An 18,071-nucleotide genomic window follows, 5' to 3' on the forward strand; every position below is an offset into this window, starting at 1 on the left:
ACGGAAGCATCCCAAGGATTGCAGCTGCCAGGCTAAACTGCATGCCGCGTTAAATGCAGAGTGTGCCACTGATTCTTGCCGTTTTGTTTACTGCCCCCGATCGATGGAGGCTGGTGGCTCCAAAGTCAGTGGGGTGATGAATCCGCTCCGGGTTTCAGTCAGAACCAGTCAGAACTCCCCCCCCCCAATTCATACCCACACACACCAGGACTTTAAAAAGGGCAGAAAGCTCCATTAGCATCAATTAAGGGTTGTTGTTTCCTTTCTTAATCCCCAGGGTTGAGGGGGTGGGGAGCCAATTTTAGGGGGCTTGATGACAAGGCTTCAACTGACCCACCTGCGGTGGTCCCGATCCAGGTCGGGGCCCTGTGTGCTTTCGCTACAGTAACCAAAATGGAGAGAATCAGCTGCACATATTTCAAGTGAGTGTGTCGTTTGGCCCTAAGATGCTGGGGTGTGGGGGCATGTAGCTCAGTGGGTAGAGCCCCTGGTTTGCAGGCAGAAGGTCCCTCCGGCAACATGTCCAGGTAGGGCTGGACAAACCCCTTTCTGAAACCCTGGAGAGCTGTTGCTGCCAGTCTGTGTTGACAATACTGAGCTAGGTGGACCCAGGGTCTGACTCAGTAAAAGGCAGCTTCCGATGATCCCCTTTAAAGCAGTGCCTTTATCAGAACCAGGAGGACTAGAATCTTACTTTGTTTTTAAGCAGAAGGCTACAGCTCAGTAGCAGAGCCCCTACTTTGCTGGCAGAATGTCCCAGGTTTGATCCCTGGCAGCATCTCCAGGCAGAGCTAGGCAAAAATCCTGCCTGAAACCACGGAGAGCCGTTGCTGCCAGTCAGTGTCGGCAATACTGGGCTAGATGGACCAAGGCAGGTCTGACTGTGTAAGGCAGCTTCCTATGTTCCTACAACTTCCTTCCAAGCAAACATGGATGTAAAACAGGGGCAGGCTACTTGCCGCCCCCCAGAGAAGGCCCTCTGAAGCCAACCTCAGGGACTGGGTCGATTCCCACAGGAAGAGGTGGTTCTTGAGTTGTTGGGGTCTTGAGCCACATCAGGAGCAGTTCTTGCTCTACGCGCGAGAGCATCGGCTGCCTCTTGCGTTTCACCATCTCCCTTGTTCTGTTTGCATGTTTTTTTGCAGGTTTGCAGCCAAGCTGATCGAGGGTGCCTTAGACTTCAAGATGATGATAGACAAGTGAGTTCCACCAGCGGGGGAGTGGAGGCAGGGCTCGCAGGGACGCAGCCCCGACACGTTTTGATTAGCGGAGGCGCTGCTGTCCTCTGCCACTGACACCCCCCTCAAAATTCCCTGTTCCCTCTGAGCTCAGCTGCATGCAGGGATGTATAGATTCTGTTAAACCCGTTCCCTCTGTGTTTTCCCGGATTGTCAGGCGTCTTCCGTTCCGTCGTCCGCTCATTGACAGAATCTGATTTTCTGTATGAGAATTTTGTTTGTTTGCAAATGCACAGCAGCGCTAATGTGCATCCGCGCACAAGCACGCATTTGCAAAGGAATGGGATTGCGCCGATCCCCCCCCAAAGTAAAGAACCGATCCGTAGAAATCCAAACTCATTTGAATCAGTTGCAGCATTCTCCGACATCCCCAGCTGCAAGTAGCAGGGGGAAATGAATTTTCCCAGCAATTACATATTCTCCCCTGTTGCAATGCAAAGTATTTTGGGGTCTTGACTGGGCAATTCAGACCCATTTGCTTTACCAAAGACCTGCTCCTGGTGGAGATGAAAACTGCCAGCTCTGGTTCGTTGCTTTGGATCAACTCCGCTGCCTGCATTTTTGGACTCTCCTTGGGGGCGTGGCTTGGGGGACTGTCATGATGAGTGCCTGCATGTCAACGTTGACCCTACACCCGGAGTCAGAGGCATCTCCTGACTTATAGGTGGCTTCCGTTGCGAGTGGGGGGCACTCCCGGGTTAGGCCGCCCAATGTCAGGAAGAGGCCCTCTTAGTCGTCCTGACTGAGTTCCCCAAGAAGCAGTTTTGAAACCTGCTTGTCTTCGCGGTGTCTTTACCAGCGAGACTCTCCCTGTGGAGTACCTTGGCGGAAAGCCCCTCTGCATGAACCAGTACTACCAGATCCTCTCCTCCTGCCGCATCCCGGGCCCCAAACGGGACACCGTGGTGAACTACGCCAAAGGGAAGAAGCCCCCGACGCACATTACGGTGGTGCACAACTTCCAGGTAAGGGAAGGGGGTCTTGACGCAGCCCAGATCAGGGGTGTTGAACCTCTTTCAACCCGCGTTGCATTCCCGAGAAGCTCTCAGGGGCCGCGTTCCAGTGGTGGGCTGGATCAAAGGCCAAGGGGGCGTGGCCTAATGACCCCAAACACCTGCATGTTTGAGCTTCAAGCCCTTGTAGCCGGTACCATAGCCGTCAGAGAGGCATTTCAACTTTTAGAATGGGGGGAAACGTGCAATGCCGAGAAACCACCAAACCATTGGTGGGCAGAGGAAAAGGGGTGGAGCCAAGGGAAGGGGCGTGGCATGGCCCTCTGGGGAACCCTGCAAGGCCAGATTTGGGACACCAGGCAGGCCAGATTTGGCCCACGGGCCAGAGGCTTGACACTCCTGCTGTAGATGAGGCCAGAAAGTTCCTATAAAGGAGGCTCCCTAAAGCCCTAGCCTGAGCATCTTTTCGAAGAGGTGCGAGATCATTTGTGGGGGTAGATATTTTGTCAGCCGGGGTTTGGCATTTCAGTTTCTTTCTTTCTTTATTGCATTTTAATCGCAGTTCTCACTTGCAATGAATAAATTAGGGTCAAGCGTTGGTTTCTCTCTCACCTCTTGTCCCCAATCTCCAGTTCTTTGAGCTGGATGTCTACAGCAGCGACGGCAGCCCCCTGACGACTGACCAGATTTTTACCCAGTTGGAGAAGATTTGGAACACTTCCCTTCAGACCAACAAGGAGCCGATTGGGATTTTAACTACCAACCATCGTAACAGCTGGGCCAAAGCCTACAACAACCTCATTAAAGGTCTGTCTCCTTTCTGTCAGGAAAGCACCCCTATCCACTGCCTCTTGGGAAGACTCTGTTCTGTGTCCAGCCACCATCTGAAATAGAGTTGTTGAGTTTGCAGGATGGGGCCTTTTTGGTGGTGGCGTCTAGGCTCTGGAATTCCTCCAGTAAGCTGATTTTGCTCCCTCTCTCTTCCCAGACAAGACCAACAAGGAGTCTGTGCGTTCAATCGAGAAGAGCATCTTCACAGTCTGTTTAGACGCCCCGATGCCTCGGGTCTCGGATGATATCTACAGGAGCCGGGTGGCTGCTCAGATGTTGCACGGCGGGGGCAGTCGCTGGAATAGCGGAAACCGCTGGTTTGATAAAACCCTTCAGGTGGGTAATGTGGGGTCAGGGTGAGTGTGATAGAATCCTTTCCTAGAACAGTTTCAAGCCTGCTCCCACATCAGCCTGCTTATACATTGGGATCGTCTTGCGGGGTGCTTCTCCAGGCGCCCCGACTACTGTGGCGAGACAGGTAATTAGGGATGTCGGAGAAATCCATTGGTGGGGTGGAGTTCAATTAGTTTTCCTAGGCCTGCCCCCCTCCCCCAGACTTCAGTTCAGTTCCTGCTCCAGTGCCTGACCTGATCTGCAGTTGGGCCACTTCGTAGATTTTCTGGAAATGCTGCGCATTTTTAAAGGTTCTGCAATTTACACAAATTTCTGAGGAATTTGTGCAGATAATGGCCGCATTTGTGCAAATTATGCATATTACGGCCTAATTTGCACAAATTGGGCCATCATTTGCACAAATTGGGCTGTAATTTGCGCATTTTGTTTGTTCGGCTCACAGACACAAAGTGAAACGTACATGCCGCAGAATTCCATCAAGCCAAAAAAGAAGTGGATTTCCCAGGGACAGACTTCCCTACAGGTGGTGACCAGAAACAGGGCCTTCTCTGTTCATGGAATTCTCTCCCCAGGGAGGCCCAGCCTGTTGCTTGATGAAGACGGTTGTTGTTTGGCCACACTTTTTAACCTCTGAGGAGCCTTGAACATCGGAGTGTTTTTCGATGCTGCTCTCTTGCCCTGTTATCCTATTGATCGCAGGGGTTTTGTGAAGACAGTTCCTAGAAAAAAATCCCATGAGGGACTTAAGGACGTGATAAACAGGAGCCTGTCCCAGGGGGCCTGTGCGCCAAAAGGAACGTGGGTGGCAGTAAATATTGCTGTAGGACTGGAGCGTCATGGGGGAGTGCAAAAAGCAGGAAACTACCAGATGATTGGTGGTTCAGGGAAAGGTGTTGGGGCCATATGGGAAACCGAAGCAGGCCAGATATGGTGCTCTGCCCTGAGTTTCAATACCCCTGCTCTAGAGCAACGTTTAACCCATCCTCCTACTCTCTGTCCCAGCATGGAGAGAGGCTAAAATGGTCAGGAGTGGGGCTATGACATCAGTGGGCACAGCCACACCCACTGAGGTCATCCGGCCCATGGATGACAGCCTGTTGTGGCAGGGAAAGCCAACCCCCCACCCTTATATAGTTCAGCACCTCTGCTCTATCCATTATACCACACTGTCATTCCTAGACAGGGAACATCCAGCCTCTTTCCCCCCCGGGCCATTAGAATGCTGTTTTTACCCACATCAGCGCAGAAAATGACCGTGCACCGATCATCCTCACCCCTGCTTGTCCGTCCGCACGGCCGTTCCGCTCTCACTGCCTCCAATCCTGTTGCAGTTCATCGTGGCTGAGGACGGCTCCTGTGGCCTGGTGTACGAACACGCACCCTCGGAGGGGCCCCCCATCGTCGCCTTGCTGGATCACGTGGTGGAGTACACGTAAGGCCTCGGGGGTGTCGAACCTCTTTCATCCCAAGGGCTGCATTCCATTTCGGAGGAGCTCTCGGGGGCTGCATTTCAGGGGTGGGTGGAGCCAAGGCAAAAGGGGCGGAGCCAAAAATAACAGCATACTTTAGCTTCAGGCTCTTACTTCCAGAAACTCAGCTTTGGGAGAGAGGCATTTTAGAAGGGGGAACACGGCACAAAAGCCAGGAATAATTGATGACCGGGGGAAAGAGGGTGGGGCCAGGGGAAAGGTATGTAAAAAGTAGATTTGGAGGGTTAAACTACATGCTAGTTAAATGCATAGCATGCAGCTGATCCGAATGAGTGGGGGGTTTTAAACTTTAGTATAAGCATGCCGCGCTTTCTTTACAAAGAAAGGTGAAAATACATTAAAATAATCATAATAAATATAACAACATTTATGGAAAACATAGATCAGGACATTAAAACCAAGTACTCAGAGCAACATATGAAATGAACAAATTTAGTTTAGCACTAAGTCTTTGCAGCATTGTATGGATCAACCTTCCCTAACCTGGGGATCCTAGGAGTTGTAGTCCAAACCATCCGAAGGGCACCAGGTTGGTAAAGCTTGGTACAGAATGGGAAGTTTGTTATTGAAACATCTGTCCTTTTAATGCCTTTTAACTGTGTGGTTGCTGTTCCTTGGTAGAAAGAAACCAGAGCTGGTGAGGTCTCCCATGGTTCCCTTGCCAATGCCCAAGAAACTGCGGTTCAACATCACCCCAGAAATCAAGAATGACATTGAGAAGGCAAAACAGAACCTTAACATGTGAGTAATGGGGAAGGGGGTATTTACAGAGGGGGAACGTTCAGGAAGGAGCAAAAACAACAGATGCCCATGTGGTGTGGAGACTGGCCGTCTCTCCTAGCATCCTGAGAATCCCGCTTCCTTTTCCTTAAACTAAATGTATGGGTGGGTGAATCCAAGTTTCTAGTTCCTATGAGGGCTGTTATGAGTACTGAAGATTTTCTTTGGGGGCTCAGCAGTGACGAGTAACTTCAGCGGCTCTAGCATTGCGTTGGTGACCTCAGTGGCTCATCTTGGTATCTGTAGCGTGTCACAGTGCCACTTCCTTTCTCTGCCCTTTTTCAGAATGGTGCAAGACTTGGATATCAAGGCCATCGTCTTCCACCAGTTTGGGAAGAACTTCCCCAAGTCGCAGCAGATGAGTCCGGATGCTTTCATCCAGATGGCTTTGCAGCTGGCCTATTACAGGTGAGCGGGATGGGCGGCTGTGCATTCTCCCAGTCCTCAGAATGTCAGCGGCGACTTTCTTGGGCCAGGCCAGCAGGGAATATAGCTGAAAATCCTAGAGCCAACAGTAGTAGGATCTGAATTCCGTAGAGCAGGGGGGCACAACCTTTTTAGGTTGCGAGGGCCACATCAGGCAGTGTCAGGGGCCACGCAAGCATGCATGTGCTCACACGCGCACGCCTGGAAGGCACCAGGCTGGAGAAAAGTGCTCTAACCCAGGGCTGCAGAAGCTCACACCCACAGGCCAAATTTGGGGGCTTTCCGACATGGCCACGCCCCATCCCCCTAGGCCCATCCCCTTTCCCCCAACAATAATCATTCGGTGGTTTTAGGCTTCTGCACTCCCCCCCCGCCCAATTCTAAAAGGATGAAATGCCTTCCCTAAGGCTGAGTTACTAGCAGAAAGAGCTTGAAGCTAAAATGTGCTTGAGTTTTTGGCCCCACCCCTTTTGCCTTTGGCCCCGCCCACCACTGGAATGCGGCCCCCGAGAGCTTCTCTGAAATGGAATTCAGCCCTCTGGCTGAAAGAGATTCTGCACCCCTGCTCTAAACAAAGAAACGAAAGTCCTGCTGAATAAAACTCACTAAAATTCTGCTGTAGCAAGCTATAGCTGTCACGTTCCTACGTCCTCCCCCCTTGCAGTCAACACACTCCAGGAAACAAGGCTTTGGGCTAACGCTACTTTATTCGTTAAGGACTAGCTTCTTTACAAATGCAGGTTCTAGGAAACTCTCAGACTGCATGGAACCAGCTAATCCACACATGTACAAATATCAGCAGAGGATGCGAAGTGGAAGTTAGGAAAGTTGCCAGCATTCTGGGCATGAACTTCTCTGCCAGACTTGCTTGGCAGGGAAGCCCCTCCCGCAGGGTGGCTCCCTCCTATGTTGGCTTCCACGGGTGGTCAGCAAGGCGGAGCGTCTGAGCCCTTCCCCTGCCTTTTCCCGCTTCGCTCTGCAACGGACCATAGCATCCCTCAAGTCACGCCCCTCGCCCTTCTCCTCTGAAACTCGAGTTCTCTTGGTGGAGGAATGGGGGAGCCGTTCAGCCTGGGCCATCTGCGTGTCAAGGTCTTGGGAACAAACGCACGCCGTACCTGGCCTCACTGGGGCGAGTGCCTCCCCCTGTTCTTGCTGTTCCCATTCTGATTCCGAATCTGAGCTGCCAGACATCTCCACACACTCAGGTTCATTCCTGACAATAGCATAGCAGGAGTTAGCTCTCTCTCAAACTCTCTCAGAGAACCAATTCCGATGTACTGGCCTTGTGTGTGTCCGCCTGCCTTTTTTTTCTCACCACTTTCTTCTCTGCTTCCTTCTAGGATGTACGGTCAGGCCTGTGCCACTTACGAGAGCGCCTCGCTCCGGATGTTCCGTCTGGGCCGGACAGACACGATCCGCTCGACCTCTGTGGACTCTCTGAAGTTTGTGCAGGCCATGGATGATTCTGGCAAGCAGGTGGGGCAAGGGCTGCTGTTCTTGCCCTCTGGGATTCACATTCCCCTGATCTCTCACCCCCATTTCCACCAGATCGTTGGTCAAACAGACACGGCAGGATTTTTGTGTAGTTTCGAAAAACCTACCGGATCTGTTTGGTCAAGAGGTGATGGTAGAATATAAAAGGAAGCATGCAAAGGAAGCAAAACTCAGAACAGGCTGAACGGTTGTTTGTTTAGCTGCGTATTTGATTATAGTCTTTAAAGGTGGTTTGGGGCTGTAAATGACTTGTGTTTTCATTTCTATGATTTTCATTTCACTTCATTTCATATGTTTCATTTCTATAGTGCCCAATAGCCAAACCCTCTAGGTGGTTCACAAAAATTACTACCGCAATTCTTCTTCAGTCTTGCTGGAATCGTTTCAAATAGGCAGGATAAACATTTTACAGGAAACAGAATTGTAGAAAAAATAGATCTGGTCTGCACATAACCCTAACGAATAGTTTAATTAACTCATGGGCTGTTGAATTTAGGGTTGTCGTGATGTGCAAACCCATCCTTGTGAACAAACCATAGTTTGCTAAACATAGACAACCCAGAAAGAGAACCCATGGTTTGTTGTTGGGCTGTGAACTCTGGGTTGTTTAAACCATGGGTGGTTGTTATGTGTGAACCCAGAACTGTGCGTTGTTTGTGGGTTGTTTTGCCAGGTTACAGAAGCAGTGGTAAAAAAAAAAAAAAATGGCTCTGTCCATGCCCATTCTACAGCACCGCAAAGGCATTTGGGATACAAGGACCAGGCACAGGAGGTGGGAAACTGACAGACCAAGGTTTGAGAAAACAAACCACAGTTTGTCTGCCAGCCCAACTGTGGGTAGGGCAACAAACCATGGGTTAAATAAACCATGGTTAGCATTATGGGAGAACCAAATCATAGTCCGCTTGGAGAACAGCTGGTGCAGCTCATGGGAAGGGTTAGGAACTCTGTCATGCCGATGGGCCTGTTGAAATGGAGGTGGGGTTTAAAAATGGTCGTCTTTCTGGTCGTCTCCTCTTCAGGACCAGGAGAAGGCGGAGCTGTTGAGGAGAGCAACCCAGGCCCATCGATTCTATACTGACATGGTGAGTTCCTCCACCTAAATCCATCTGGAGAAGCAGCTTCTCAGGTGCACCAATAGATGCACAGAAGGGTGCTTGTTTCTGGTTTTGGAGGGCCCTTGGGCAAGACCTCCTCAGTGGGCCCCCGGCCTTAAGAGAGTCGACCTTCTCACCACCGTTGTGACCGGCTTCTCTTGCTCCTGCTCTTTCCCATCATGGCTCCCACTTGCTCGCCGGCAGGGGGAGAGCCAGTGAGCCAGGAGGCTGCGGCGTCTCCTGCTCCTCCTCCTCACCACCGCCGTTGTCTGGGCCAGAGCGAGAGGCAGGGGAGCAAGCAGGTTGCAGTGGGGAAGAGGAGGAGGAGCAACTCCGGGGGGTCTAGTCAGTGGGCCCCTGCTGGGGTGTGGGCCCTCGGCAGCTGCCCCATCATGCCGACCCTTGACAATGTCCAATGTGCATTTCCATGTACTTTGGCTTATTTGACAATCTAAACCCTGCATAATGGGCTGGATCTGGATTTATGCTGAATCAAGGGGGTGTCCCTGCCCCATGGCAGCCCTTCCACCCCCCTGAAAATGCTACACAGAGTCAGGAGACCCTGCAGAACAGGATGAGCTGCGGTGTGGGGGGGAGGGGGATCCCCCAAAATTGCGTAGAGGGACTTACCGTGAGCAGAGCTCTTCCTCTCGTGGAAGGCAGATCTTGGATACAACCCCGGGTTTTTAAACACATAGCATTACCCCAGCGTTGCTGTTTTCTGGCTTAGCCGTGTCGGTTTTGTCCTCCCTGTCTCTTCCCTTTAGGCGATTAAAGGGGACGCCATCGATCGCCACCTCCTGGGCTTGAAACTCCAAGCCATTGAAGACCTCGTCAGCATGCCTGAACTCTTCATGGACACAGCCTACGCCGTCGCCATGCACTTCAACCTCTCTACCAGCCAGGTAAGCCGCCGCCAAGCAATCCAGGGGCTCTCTGGACACCTATCCGTCTTCGGCTGCACCAGAACAGACTCTGGCATGGGGCCCAGGCATTTTGAGAGCCCCGGCAATCTCCTTCAGCTCTCGTTTAGTTTCAAAAACACACACACCAAGTTTCTAGACCATATGACGGCGAAAGAAACGTTTGAGTCTTGTGCTTGTGGTGTCTGGCAAAATTCCTCAGCGCTGTGGAAAGAACTTCTAGCAGATCAGGGACTGGAGCTTCAGAGCCTTTCTTGAGCACTTGAGTATCGGAAGCAGAATAATTTGTGCATATTTGTGTGACTTGCTTGGATCCCACAAAGTATATGTTTCCCAGTACATGCTTTATTTTGGCACAGAATACAGGCAAATGTGCCAATTCCCTTCCCCAACTTATGAACATTTGTTGTTGTTTTCTTTGTCCTCGTATTGCCCCCCCCCCTCAAACTTTATTTCTCAAGATGGCCCTCTCCAGACTACGAGCAGAGCAAGGGTGCAGAACTACGGGCCAAATTTGGCCCTTCTGGAGTCCAGGGGTTTCCAGGTGGCCATGTCGCCTCCCCCAACCATTGACTGTTTGGTGTTTTCCCGGCTTTGGGGCAGTTTTTCCCATTCTAAGAGGTTGAAATGCCTCCCCTGACACTTAGTTACTGGCAGTAATGGCTTTAAGTTTTAAAATGCTGGCATTTTGGCCACGCCCCTTTTGCCTTTGGCCACGCCCACCCCTCCCGCTGAAAGAGGTTCCACACCCCTGAATTAGAGCCTCAGAATTGTTAGTTATTTGTACCCTGTTTGTGGAACCGGACAGCCACCTTGGGTGCCTCTCTGCAGAAAGGTGGGATATAAACCCATTAAGTGAAGCGGATCCATGAAGGAAGATTGTGCACAACAGGGCTGGGCGGATGGTAGATCTCCAGCTGTTTCTGACTTCCCAACTCCCAGAAGCCCTTGCCAACATGGCCAGTAGTCAGGAATGCTGGGAGTTGAAGTCCAAAACCTGGAGATCTACTTTCTGCCCACTCCTGCTGTATACCAGCCTCCCCCAACAGATGTCCTGTAGCTGTGTTGGACTACAACCCCCATTATTCCCAGGCAATCTGGCCAAGTCTTCATTTATAGTAGGGAGGCCAAACCCTTTTGGCTCTGAGGGCCACATCAGGTGTGGGCGGCAGGCCACGCAGGCTCAAGCATGCAAGCTTGGGGATTCGTTTGCTAGTGCTTGCAAGGGAACCCCTTGCTGAATTCTGATCTCTCACCGGGGATAAGAAAAGACAGGCAGAGCCGTGGTGGCAGCAGATGCAGGCAGGTTCAGTGGGCCGCCAGAAATGGCTTGGCGGGCTGCATGTGGCCTGCAAGCCACACTTCTCGCACCACTGATATACAGCAAAAACATTTGATCGTCATTATCAAGAGCCAGTGTGGTGTAGCGGTTAGAGTTTTGGACTGGGGCCGGGGTGACCTGGGTTCTAGTCCCCACTCAGGCACAAAGCTCACTGGGTGACTTTGGGCCAGTTCCTGACGCTCAGCCTAACCTACCTCACCGGGTTGTTGTGAGGATTAAAATGGAGAGGAGGAGGGCCATGTAAGCTGCCTTGGGTTCCTCGCAAGAGGGAAACAGGCGGAATATAGATGTAGTAATACATTTCAAAAATAAAAAAATGATCTCTTGTCAGCTGCGTTGAGTCTCTGTGTTTCAAAAACATTCTGAACGACATAAGCGAATCACATATTTTCCCCCTTCCCTGTAGGTTCCCGCCAAGACCGACTGCGTGATGTGCTTTGGCCCCGTCGTCCCTGACGGCTACGGCATCTGCTACAACCCAATGGCGGAGCACATCAACTTCGCCATCTCAGCCTTCAACAGCTGCAGCGACACCAATGCGGCCCGCATGGCGCACTACTTGGAGAAGGCCTTGCTAGACATGCAGCTGCTGCTCCAGTCGAATCCCAAGTCCAGACTGTAAAAGGCGGAAGCTGCAGTCAGACAGCTGAGGGGCCCCCAAAGCCCGTCTGGTATCCAGGCTCCAGATGCAGGGCGTGCTTGCCCCCTGTGCTGATGAAAGGGGGCGGGCTCCTGCTTGCATCTCTGGGACTGCAAGGCAAATGCAGAAATGCACGCATGGGCCTTCTCGCAGCCTAGAACAACGGACCTCGTCCCGGGATTCCAAAAGTGCCCTGCGTTTCCCCCGGAAGTTGCGGACAGAAACTTCCTTGTACTGCATTGTTTGTTTGTTGTTTTGCTGTGGAAACAATATAGGAAATGCATCCTTCCTCCAGGGGGCATGGGGGGAATTCACATTCCCCTGGCGACACTGGGAAAGGAGTTGAAGTTCCTGGAAGCTGCTTCTGGGTTTCTCAGCTGGTCCATGTTGGGTGTCGGCCTTTCTGGCAGTTCCGTGCCTTCCGAGGACCCCTTTAAGTTTCCCTTTGGTGCTAGTCTGAACAGAAGGGGGACTTTCCACCCTAGTTTCCCCCAGGGATTTTAGTCTCATTTTGTTTTGCACCCTTAGAGATCTCCCCTCTTACCTTCCCTCTGAATCCATCCTCACATGTTTGAAAATCGCTTGCATGGGGCCCGTCACCGAACGGGCTCCTTTCTGTGGTTCGGGCCATTTTTATTGTTTGAACATGGCGCTCTCTTACGTTGTTGTTGGAGAACAAGTCGGCGTCTGTTCTGGCCAGATTGCTGGAGGGTGTTTGTTTCTTTTTCGCTTGTTTGGCACGCCTGATATTCAAATATGTGAACGCCAAGCCGTCTAAATGCTTTCAGTTAGCTTGGTGGCCTTTGGAAAGCCTGTGATATGATTGCTGGGGTTGGATCCAGATTTACACTGGATCAACTGTCTTGGAGGAAGTGGGCTTTGCTGTGCCCTCCTTCCCATGGCAGCTCCTCCAGCCCCCTGCAAAGGTGACATGGAGAATCAGGAGACCCTGTGTAATGAATGGGGTGAGCTGGGGGGGATCACCCAAAATCAGGTGGAGTGATCTTTTGCGAGCAGAGCCCTTCTTGCACAGCACAAGTCAGGTCCTGGATTCAACCCTGATCAAAACACACACACACACGCACGCCACACACAGAGAAATATAGATATAAATATACACACAAAAACATACACACACACAGAGATAAATTTATACACACACAGGCACATACACACACACACACATACAGGAAGATGTACACATGTAGAGATCCGCACAGAGAGAGGCACACCCAGAATACACCATGCTGAGAATCAGCATTCAGCGGTTTTTATATCCCGAGAGAGAGATCTCCGTGTGTGTGTAAGAAAGCCTTGCCTTTGTGTTCTACCTCCCTGTCCTCCCGTATTCTCAGAGTTTCATCATTTTTGGCCCCACACCATCGAACATCTTGATTAAACGAGGAGGGAACGCTTGGGAGTGCTTTCGAGTGAGCTGGTAGCCAGGACTTAATTATTATTATTTTCTTCTGTTTTAGATTTTTATTCTGCCTGTCCTCCAAGGGGCTCAATGCAGCATTGCCCAGAGCAGCCTCTCCCAGTCCGGTATCCTCTAGATGTGTTGGACTACAGCTTCCATCATCCCCCAGCCAGCTGTGCAGCTGTGGATTCCAGGAGTTGTAATCCAACACGTCTGGAGGGCCCTCAGCTTGGGAGAGGCTGACATAGAGGGTTCTTCGCCCACTTCTTCTATCCGTACAACAACCTTGCAAGGTAGGCCAGCTTGAGAGCAAGCAGCTCACCCCAAGGTCGCCTAGTGAGCTTTATGGCTGAGTGGGGATTTGAATCCTCTGGCCCTCCCCAGGCCTAGTCCCAGTACTCTCAACTGTGCTGCCACAGCTCTTGGGATATGTGGTGGCAACAGAATAGCGGGTGGGGAATCGCTTTATGGAGCAGCGAGAGTCCAGCTAAAGGCAGCCTAAGCCTGCAAAAGTGTATTGATTTGTATTAGACGTCAATGACATAAAAACGTATCCCTCGGGGGTTTTTAATGGAGGCCGAGCGTTTGTCTAGTTACCCTGATGCTTTTTGGACTGAAGGCCAGAACGAGTTTACTTCTTAATGAGCCACGGGGTAGAATAAGGCTCCATGACTTCTTTTTTACTTCTGGGGCAGAATTTGGGCAGTGCACCCCTTCTCACTTCTGCGGTAGACTATAGTCTGTGTGCTCCGTTTTTCTTCTGGGGTAGAATATGGTTTGCGTGCTCCTTTTAATTCTGAGGTAGAATATGGTCCACATCCCTTTTCTTTTTCTCTCTCCATATAATGCCCCTTCCGTATTTTAGTATCTATATTGTTTTTCCTAGGCAGCACCTTTTCCCCATATGGAAAAATGTCAGCCACTGATGCATATAGGAGAAAAGTGTGAGTTTGGAGACCACATTAGGGAAGGGGGCTCAGCCTGCAGAGAGCCCTGCCCCAGGCATGTGAGAGAATCTTGGAAGAAAAAGATGGAAAGTTTTGGAATTAGCTTTTCGTTGTCTTTTCCCCCCAGCTACACCCCTTTCCTCCAGAATGCTAAATGTTAGGTTATACCATGACTCACCTGCACAGCTAACGATTGTTAAAAATTGCCACTCTTGCCATGTGTCAGTCATTTGGGGCGACGTTCCTGTTCTACGCTTAATGGGTTGGATCCAGATTTTACGCTGGATCACCTGCGCTGAATCTCTGAATGTAGGCGACTTTCTGCCCCAGATGCCCATTTTAGGTTTGAAACATCTGCACACACACACACACCACTCTTAAAACTTTTGGGGGAACCTCAAATTTAATCCCAAATTCTTGGGCATACACCCATGGAGAAAAGGCTCCCCTGGAACTATGGGAGATTTGCCAAAATCCAAAGTTTCAAAAAGGAAAAGATAGAAAAATTCACAGACGTACATAATTAGTGATGCCTTAGGGTTGAATCCAGATTTACGCTGGGTCAACTGCCATGATAGAAGTGAACTTCCCTCCTCCCACAGTCCCCTGAAAATGCTACAAAGAGTGTCCTGAGTGGGATGAGCTGTGGTGTGGGGGAGCCCCCAAAATCAGATAAAGGACTCATCTGGAACAGAGGGTCCCTTCCTCTCGCCAAAGGTCAGATCCAGGACCCAACCCATTGTCAGGAAGCCCTTAACTCACCAGTAGTTTTAGGGGCACATACTACGCATGTTTACCAGCAAAAGGTACTTTTTTCTGTCCGAATATACATAGGGTTGTGCCTTTAAATGCTAAAAGTCCAAACTTGATGGTAGGTAGTGAAAATGAAACGCATGATGCTTTAGACCCGTGCTGTCTGCCCATGTCTGTGAAACCAGTATCTGAGCTATGACGCTTGTATTTCAGACTGCCTATGAACAGGACGGAAAAATAATCTCAGGTGCAAATCAGCCTACTCAATGTAGATTCATGGCTATTTGTTTTGGTTATTACTAGCTTCCAAACTATGGCACATGGCTGTATTAACTGGGAGATTGTGTTTGGGTGCCTGCCCATAATTTCCTTGGCAGGGCTTCCTGCAGTTAAATAAAGCGACAGCTCCATCTGTCAGAAGAAAAAATGACTGCACAGTGCACTTCAAGAGACTTGAGTGTGGTTCAGTTAACTTTCCAATCACACATTTTGAGTGACACCCGCTTGCTACATGATGCGCCATTGGGAGAAGTATTTATAATGCAAGTCATTTAGAGGAATACAACAATAGCACAAATTGGGATTTTAAGTCTGCTTTTAGCAGTACACCCTCTGCTGCAGATAATTGGGTAGGGAAAGGGGGGGATTAAGCCACTGTAATCTTAAGGGCCTGCCAAAGTAATTATTTCCTTGGAGTCTTCCAGGTCTTAATGGATCAACCACACCACAACCATTGCCTTAGCAACTTTTAAAGCCAAAAACATCATGGGGATGCAAAGTTCTAAATAATGGAATTCTTCACTTTTTTAGGACAAGGAGAAGGGAAATCGGGAGCTAGGAGGACTCGGTAATTTTTTCACCAAGGAGAACCACATAGGGACGAGATGGAGGGGGGAAGATGAACGTTCATTTTGTTAATTGCAGACACGTGCAGTTACCATGATGCACTGTCATTTCCGTGAGCGCATATGACGCGAAACGGCAATTTGCCAAACCCGTTGTGCTTATTGTACAATGTGCTGAAAAAGTTCTGGGGAAATGGTAAGTGCAACAATCGAATGCATATTTTAAGGCAGTGGCTTTGAATGCGCCTCAGAACCCTGAACTCTGGATCAGATTGTGCCAAACAAGTCTGGGTTTCTGTTCCCCTTTGCTTCTTCGTTCCCCAATTTTATCACATCTTCTGCCATCACACATTCAGAAATTTATCTTGGCAGTCACGAGGGCTAGCAGCTTGAAACCCTCCTGCCATAGAAGTGCCTTATATTGCCTACTCCCAGGACAAAGGGAGATTGTATGTTTTTTTCAGTGTGTAGAACTGTTTACATGATGTTTGTAAGTAGCCTTCGGTATGTTGGTGTTCTTAACTTCAACTTGTGATTTTCCGATCATCCTTTTTCGATGTTTGCAGTGACCAGTTTCATGTAAGTGCTGGAGATTATATATAGATAGCTGCTTAAAAAGTGCTATTTATGTATTAGTGCTCTTTATCAAATTAATATATAAAAGTGGTGAAAGCTAGAGGCATGAACAGGAATGCCTGGTTCAAATCTCACCCATTGACCTAGTAGGGGGCTCTTTTACACCTGGCAATCCCCAGCCCCAGCAATGATAATACTAACCTACCATTGTAAGGACTGAAGTAACTTGAAGTGCTTTGAGCACTCGAGAGCTAAACAATTATATTTTTTTAAAGTACCAAGACATTTATATATGCTGGTTACCAGCATATATAAATGTCTTGGTCTTAAAAGACTGTGAAGTTGTGCATATCCAGCCTATTCTGCTGAGCACTTAGTTTACTGAACTGTTAGAAATAGTGCTGTAGAACAGATACTGCAAAGTTCTTAATGTGTCTAATTTTATACTGCTTGCATGATCTGCTTGTAAACTTAACTAAGGGCACAATCCTATGCCTGTTTAGGATTGGGGCTTGGGCAAGCTGGGAGTTGTAGGACTTTTTTTCTGTCTAAACAGGCATAGGATTGCACCCTAAATTGTATTATTTTTTGGTAATGTATGAATGGGCCCTGAAAGACACAGACGTTCTGGTTTCTAACCCAATTAAAAAAGAGAGGAAATTAAGACTGCTTGGAAGTTTGTTTCTACATACGGCTCCATGTATCACGTTGCTGTGGGAAGGTATTTGTGCATAGGAAGAAGTTGAAAACACTAATGTAATAGGTTAGAGCAGGGGTGTCGAACCTTAGCCCAGGAACCAAATCCAGTCCACTGGGGTCCCCCAGAAGGCCACACCTTTCCCCCAACCACTCATCATTTGGCAATTTCCTTATTTTTGCTCCCCCCCCCCAATTCTAAAAAGTTGAAACGCCCCCCCTAAGGCTTTGATACGGGCTCAAGCTACAGTATGCTGGTATTTGGAGGGTGGGGGTGCTGCCTGACCCTCTGGAATGCTGCCTCCCCCTTCCTGACAGGTTCTCCCAAATGGAACCTGGACCTTGGGCTTAAAGAGGCTCAGCCCCCCTGGCTGAGACAGAGGTGCTCCTTTGGACATGCTTGAAAGAGCTGTAGTGTACAACGGTGCCAACGGCTACCCCAAAGTGCTTCTCTTTATGCCGTCCACACCACTGGTCCTGGCTGATGAAGCGGCTGGCTAGCAGGAACCCCCAAGCACAGCCGTGAGGTGCTTAATCGGGTGCGGGGAGTGAAACAGCCACCCTCACCCCGTAATGGTTGGCGAGAACCAGGTCCCTTAATTGGTACTGTGCCAGTGTGGGGCAGCATCCCAGCTTGCTGCTGCTGCTGCCGTCACCATCACCACGGCATGTGCGTGGTATTGACTAAAGCGCTCCACTCCCCGCAACAGTTATCGGTGGGGGCAGAAACTTTCCCCTCCCCTTCCAATTGCCCTGCGGCCCTGACTGACAGTTCCTGCTAGAAAACTGATTCTTCAGGGGAAAATGGGGTGCAAACGCCCCCCGTGCGCTTTGGTGGATTCTGAATCTGGTATTGGGTGGAAAGAAAAAATAGAATCCAGTTACGCTCACCCTGATGCAGAATCCCTGAATATCACCCAGCAATCAGCAGAACAATCCTCTGCCTGTCTACTGAGAAGCCCCATTGGGTTCGAAGTAACTTACTCCCAGGGAAGCCCATAGAGCAGGGGCGTTGAACCTCTTTCAGCCCAAGGGCAGAATTTGATTTTGGAGCAGCTCTCAGGGGCTACATTCCAGCGGTGGGCATAGCCAAAATTACCTGCTGGCACTGCTGGCTGGGGAATGTTGAGAGTCATAGGCCTTTTTTGTGTCTAAACATGCATAGGATTGTGTCTTAAAGCACTTACTGCCAGGAACTCTTAGGAGAAATATTTCAACCTTTTAGGAGGAGGGAACGAAACTGCGCAAAAACTGGGAAACCAC

General features: G+C 49.9%; 1 protein-coding gene across 5 annotated transcripts in view; it reads left to right on the top strand.

The window, feature by feature from the left end:
- The window catches only part of CRAT (carnitine O-acetyltransferase), a 30,177-nt gene extending 15,068 nt beyond the window's left edge, over positions 1-15,109 (top strand). For 3 of the 5 annotated variants that reach the window (XM_084820910.1, XM_084820908.1, XM_084820907.1), the window contains 12 exons: positions 1,146-1,199; positions 2,038-2,203; positions 2,824-2,998; positions 3,180-3,358; positions 3,819-3,899; positions 4,708-4,808; positions 5,488-5,607; positions 5,932-6,054; positions 7,416-7,551; positions 8,592-8,654; positions 9,434-9,571; positions 11,338-15,109. In XM_084820910.1, the coding sequence (XP_084677036.1) occupies positions 1,146-1,199; positions 2,038-2,203; positions 2,824-2,998; positions 3,180-3,358; positions 3,819-3,899; positions 4,708-4,808; positions 5,488-5,607; positions 5,932-6,054; positions 7,416-7,551; positions 8,592-8,654; positions 9,434-9,571; positions 11,338-11,553 (1,552 nt within the window). In that variant the 3' untranslated portion in view covers positions 11,554-15,109. The remainder of the gene's footprint in view (positions 1-1,145; positions 1,200-2,037; positions 2,204-2,823; positions 2,999-3,179; positions 3,359-3,818; positions 3,900-4,707; positions 4,809-5,487; positions 5,608-5,931; positions 6,055-7,415; positions 7,552-8,591; positions 8,655-9,433; positions 9,572-11,337) is intronic. The other 2 variants (XM_084820911.1, XM_084820909.1) reach the window with 1 other exon arrangement.
- The last annotated feature ends 2,962 nt before the right edge of the window (positions 15,110-18,071 follow it).

This window comes from Heloderma suspectum, chromosome 14 (assembly GCF_057233095.1).
Source record: "Heloderma suspectum isolate Gila_16-S chromosome 14, 16-S_ref, whole genome shotgun sequence".
Taxonomy (NCBI): Eukaryota; Metazoa; Chordata; class Lepidosauria; order Squamata; family Helodermatidae; genus Heloderma; species Heloderma suspectum.